Source organism: Carettochelys insculpta, chromosome 7 (assembly GCF_033958435.1).
Source record: "Carettochelys insculpta isolate YL-2023 chromosome 7, ASM3395843v1, whole genome shotgun sequence".
Classification (NCBI taxonomy): Eukaryota; Metazoa; Chordata; order Testudines; family Carettochelyidae; genus Carettochelys; species Carettochelys insculpta.
In genome coordinates this window covers 51,990,155-51,996,154 of record NC_134143.1, presented here as the reverse complement: position 1 = coordinate 51,996,154, position 6,000 = coordinate 51,990,155, and the positions used below count along the sequence as shown (strand labels likewise).

The following is a 6,000-nucleotide window of genomic DNA, read 5'->3' as shown; positions in this document are numbered from 1 at the left end:
AGGCTGATTTTTAGGGCACGAGGTTTGTGGCGACAATGGGAGGCGGGCTGGGGTCGCGGCCGCAATAAGAGTCAGGCTCCTGCCCGCAGCCGCTCCCACGGCCGGCGGTGCCGGAGGATGCCGGGCTCCTCCAGCCGGGCTCGCAGGGGGCTGGGACTCCCAGTGCTGACTCCGCCCGCACCACATGACTTCTCCATCCGCAGGAGCAAACTTTTCCCGTCCCAAGGCTGGAAAATGGCGGCTTAGGAGCCGCGTCCCCGCATCCCGTCCCGGTTCAGCGGCCGCCGGCCCGGCTCCCCCGCGCCATGACTCGCTGGGTGCCCACCAAGCGGGAGGAGAAATACGGCGTGGGTGAGGCTCTCCCCTCCCCTGCGCCCCCGGGACCCCGCTCCTTCCGCCCGCCTCAAACTTTGCCCAAGTTTGTTCCCCGCCTCGGCGCTGCCTGCGCCCCGCGCGGCCCCGGCTGCTGCAGCCGCTCCCCTTGTGCCCGCTGCCTGCGGCGGGCGCGCTCTGCCCGGGGGCTCCCTGCCCCTCCCAAGCCTGCTGCTGCAGCCCCCAGAGCTGGGCTGGGAGGAGGCGCGGGGCAAACGCGTCTGTTCCCTCCAGCAGAGGCCTCGCCGGGCGGGGGTGGGAATAGGGAGCCGCCGCCGCCGCCACTTCCCTGAAGCTCCCATTGGGACTCGCATTTCCTCGGCAGGAGGGGCTTGTCCTGCCGCGCTGCTAAGTAACGTCCCTCTCAGCCTGGGACCGGGGCTGCGAAGTTGTTGGCTGGGCTCTCACCAGCGCCTCAGACGTGTCTCAGGTCCCGACCTCCTCCGGGACGAGCCTGGCTTTGGTGTGTGTCCCTTTGCACCGAGCAGGAGCGCTCTGGAGCTGAGGCTGGCGCCCCGAGTGAGTTGGTCTTCACTCTTTGTGCCGCCTCCCTGCAGGGGCTTCCGAGTCCTGCGCGCTGCCAACAAAACTCGCTTTGTCGTCAGTGTGTGAGGGGTTTGTTGCCCCCTTTGGTTTGCAGCGCTGAATAGCTAAAGGCCTGGTTTGGGAACGATGCTGCAAACAAGGGGCTTATTGCCCACTCACGTCTGGGGGCTCCATGTTCCATGAGTATAAGGGGCTACAGTTGTTAGACGGTTTATTTCAGATTTATTGCAATCGATTTCTGCTCCTGATGGCGGAATAACATGTAAAATTCTTGAACTGATCCCACACATTTTAGAGGGTATTTACTTGCCTCAGGTTCTCTCTCTTGGGAGGTAGGAAAACCACTCATGAATGTTTGGTGTGTCAATTATAGGGCTTACCCTGCACAAATGAACGTTTTGACAACACTGAGCACTCTCACTCTATTATTCCACATTAACAGAAGCAAGATTTGGGTATAGAGAGAGAAAAGGGCACTGTCATCTGCAGAAAACACTATTTAGTTGTTTCTCATTTTCTGTCTTCACCTGTTCTGTTCCTCTGAAATGAGAGAGAGGAACTACAACTGGCTTTTAATTCGGACATCTGTATAATAAGGGCACTGTTTTGGAAGAATGTTCAGATAACCACAAACCTGAATTTCAAAAGCATTTGCTATAAGTAGATAGGAGCAGACTATATCTTACTTGCATAAGTAAGAGTGTTTCTCAGGAGGAAGGAAATATAAAACCTGAAATTCCATTTGAAAATATTAATTTGAAAGATTGTTTTGAAGACAAGTTGCAAATGCTCTTAGCAATGTTGCTTTCAAATAGGAAAATGAATTTTATTTTGACTGGTTCAGTGACTGAACCTTTTTGCATTTATTTACTTTTTTGAAGAACCTTTATATGTAATGGAGAATGAAGTTCTGAGATTGGGGAGGAACATAGTGACCTTCAGCGGTTTGTTTTGGATAGTGCACAGATCTTAAAATGTCACCTGTTTTTGTCTTTAGACCCTGGTCAAGTAGTAGACCCTTAATACCCAGATAATAATCGGAGATATGCCTTATACACACCTTCGATTATAAGGAAAGTAAAAAAAGAAATTGAAAAATTAAGGCTGTTGCTGGACTATTAACCCATCTCAAATGTATTTAAATATTTCAGATCTTATGGTATATAAATTCACGTCTGTATTGTTTGTAAGATTTTTAGGCACAATGGGATGAATTAAAGAGATGTTATAAAGTATAAAACTACTGATTTATAGTCAAGTGTGAATTTTATGTAAGGTCTTTCTCAAGTACAACAAAGTTTAATCCTGTTTTTTCTATTTCTTCTCTGGTATCACCAAGTGCATTTGTGAAGCTTAATGGTAAAGCATGGACAGTTAATTCAGTTGTTGCTAATGTGCAGTGAAGTGCAGTTAATGTAAAGTTTGGAAGACAGAATCTTGTCTGTTTAATTGGAAAAGTCATAGTTGTTGAGGATACTTAAAAGGGAGGGTTAATAGTGTTCTCTCTAATTTTCCATTCATGGGCAGAGTAAATTATAAAGGCATGTACAGATGCACACAACCACTAGAAATATATTCTGCCAGCTGTGGGCACTCTGCTGATAAACTGGGAGGTGCCTGTGTCTCTCTTGGGTGGCCACCCAAGTTCTCAGCTTACAGAAAACACTGATGGACAGTGATTTTTGATGGAGGGGGCACTCAAAGAATTTGGTAACTGGTCAAGGGCCACAGTCTTCCATGATGGGAGTCTATCAGTCTAAATGTCTCTCAGGAATGATCTAGACAGTACTTGGTCCTGCCATGAGGGCAGGGGGCTGGACTCAATGACCTCTCAAGGTCCCTTCCAGTCTTAGCATTCTATGATTCTATGATGTTAATAGAGGAGATGTGGGGTCCATGAGGGGGTGTTGGATGCTGGAGAAGATTCTGATTTGGAGGAGGGATGTGGGAAGAGGTGCAGGGTCTGGGATAGAGTTGTGCCCTGGTACAGGGGATTGGGGCACAGGGTCCAGGAGGGGGTATAGGTGCAGAGGGAATTCTGGCCTGCGTGAGGGTGTAGGTGTTTGGGTTACCTGGGGCAGGGTATTAGGGTGCAGGTTCCATGAGGGGGTATGAGTACAGGAGGGGGAGCTGAGTGTTGGTGGGAGGGAAAGGATGAGGTGCCGGGTGCGGTCTCTTGCAGGGAGGTACTTCTCTAGGTAGCTCCTGGCCAGCAGCCCAGCAGGACCTTCCGGCTGCCTCCTTGGCTGCTGTGTCCTCACACACTACTCAGTGGTCACCTGCAGGAGATGTGCTTCTGTGAGCTCCGTGCACCCCTTGGGGGGGCCCTCTGCATGCTGCCTGCACTGCAGGCATGGCCCAGGCAGTCCTTTACTGCCTCCCCCCAACCCCCTGGCCGTGCAGCACTCAGAAGCATTTAGTCTCCGTAGCCAACTACATTGAGCGGTATGTGGTGGTGCAGAAGGCAGGGATCTTCACTGAGGCTCCTGCTGGGCCATGGCATGGTTGCAGGCCATGTTTTGCATACTCTGATATAAAATCTATTAAATATGGAGTAGTTTAGTGATGTTTAATGGGCAGATTAAAGTTTGAACTACAAGCTCTATCTCTTAGTTTTTGGAATAGTGGGCCTGCTAAGAGGCTAAAAACTGGGAGAGGAATCTGGAGAGCTTGGATTCCAGGAGCCAAAGTAATGTCTTTCGGTTACTTTTGGGGATGCAGTAGAGTAGAGGGTCAGGATTAGAGATAGAAATTAAATTCTTAAAGTCTGGTATCCACTGGGGGAAACTGTCTCATTTTAGAGATCTTACTACGCTGTATTGAAACTCCAAATACTGTTTTTGGTGTTTATGAAAGACATAATTATTTTGGAACTAGCTAACCTGTTACAGGTTGAACTTCCTTGGGACCTGACTAGTTCCAGAGGACAGAATTTGCTAGATGATGGGAGGTTAATATTTCCTAGCAGCATTACCAACATTTCCACTGCTTACTGGCCTCTTAGAAGTTATTTAAGGGTAAATTACACATAACAGCACAGAATACACAGAGGCAGGCCTAGTAGCTGAAAGCAAACTTTATGGGACCATAGAGAGAAACTTGGCCACATCCGTTATAAGTGGTCATCCAGCTAACTGAAATCATGACAGATTATGGATGTTGCTGGATGAGAGAGTTCTGGATTAGAGAGGTTCAACCTGTAGTGTTAAACCTAGAGAGTTTTATCTCTTTATAAATTACTTCAGAGTCTGAAGCAGAATGGTTCAGTATCTATATATTCCTTAATATTAAAAAGTTTAGTCCATTGTCTAGTGATCTTAGAAAAACCTCATGCTTTTATTTGGTGTAACAGTTTCCTGTTTCTCTCTCCCTTCGCCTTCTCCCTGCTCCTCCTCCTCCTCCCAGGATTAGCTAGTGTTGATGATCACTAGCTACAGTTCTTCTCTAGTCAATTTCAAGGGTGTGGGAGTTGAAAATACATATATTGTTATGAAGAAAAATGAGATGATGCTAAGTGAACATAGACATTTTCATGTGCCTGCACTGTACTGTTAAAATTTGGCTCTCAAAACAGATTGCAGATTAATATCTTTTTTTCTGCATCACTGAATTTCCTTCTAAAATGATTTACTGTATTCAGTTTGGTTACATGTGTTTTTCATGTCTTTGTATATTAAACTAGGAGGCTTCTGTGTCTTGCCAGATTTTGTATGTTTGGGAAACAGTACTTCTGAAACATTTTAAAAAGTGTTTGAGCATCTTAGTTTTGTGTTAGTGAGAAGTAACCTTGATTTATGGGAGTATGCTATTAAAATGAAAATTTTCATAAAGAGAGCAAATACCTTCCCATTTAAATGCACATCTGTTCATGGATAAATCAGTGGATGAAAATGAGCATCTTATTTTTTACCAAAATTATGTGCAAGGAAAAGCTAGTTAAAAGTAATAGCATTCCCACTGAGATTTCTTTGAGGAAAGTGGCTCTACTAACTGACTTAAGTACATTAAAGATCTCAGACGGGAAAAGAATCTTGAAACATCTTTCTTCTCGTATCTTCTCTTCGTTTCTTCACCTCTTTTCCATTTCTTCTGATTCTCTCTTTTCCTTTCTAATCTTAGTTGAATGTTCTTTATTTCTACCCATGTGATGTAGCCGCTCGACATCCAGGAGACCCTGATGGAATTATTGCGGAAAATGATGGATGAAGCATAGTTGTTCTGAGTTTTCTGATTCAGTTGCCTCTTTTCCATCAAAGAAGTAAAAAATTCATTTAAACAGTCGAACTACTTGCTTGCTGTCTTGGAAAATGCTGCTAATACCATTGATTGTGGAACAGTGTGATCTGATTATTTAAGAGTAAAACAGGAACATCCATCACTTTATCAGTGAAATTGTTAATTCAGCTGCAGTTGCTTTTAGTGATGTATATTAAATTAATGTTTAACCATTTTACTTTTATTCTATGTGTGCACTCGTCAGCGAGACTAGCCATCAATAATGGTAGGATACGCTCTTTACATCTGCTTGTTGTTTATTACTTCTTTTGCAGTTATGGGAGCTCAGGAAGGTATTTTCTTTGAGTTGTATGCTTCTGTACGTGACAAGTGTTTTTAATATGTCAAGTTCCAGAAACTTACTGCCTGTGTTCATATGTTTCTCAATAATTTATTCTTTGTATGTGTACTGAAGGGTAGTGGAGTCTGTATGATACGGATATAATCCAGAAATGGGACTGCTGCTCTACTAATCTTTTGATCTGAGATTTATAAACTACGCTGAATATCCAATGTATGTACAAACTAAAACTGCTGCCTCTATGTGAAAGGCATTGCAATGCCATTTATACATATTATCACAGAATGCAGTTGTAAGTGTGACTCAGCTTCATTTCCTGCAGGAATATAGCACTTCTTACAGGAAGAGGTCAGGCCTGGAATGTGTGTTGGGGAACATATTGTCTCTTCACAGACTGTACATCATTATTGGGTTAACAGAGAGCATAATTTAAACCACTGTTATGATCAGCAATCCTACAGTTTAATGAGGTTAGCTTTCCTCATTCTCACCCCACATCTCCTATC

General features: G+C 44.9%; 1 protein-coding gene across 3 annotated transcripts in view; it reads left to right on the top strand.

Annotated features, from left to right (window-relative positions):
- Positions 1-233: 233 nt before the first annotated feature.
- DOCK1 (dedicator of cytokinesis 1) overlaps positions 234-6,000 on the top strand; it is a 620,618-nt gene continuing 614,851 nt past the window's right edge. For 2 of the 3 annotated variants that reach the window (XM_075000462.1, XM_075000464.1), the window contains exon 1: positions 234-351. In XM_075000462.1, coding sequence (XP_074856563.1) covers positions 306-351 — 46 coding nt within the window. In that variant the 5' untranslated portion in view covers positions 234-305. The remainder of the gene's footprint in view (positions 352-6,000) is intronic. The other variant, XM_075000465.1, reaches the window with a different exon arrangement.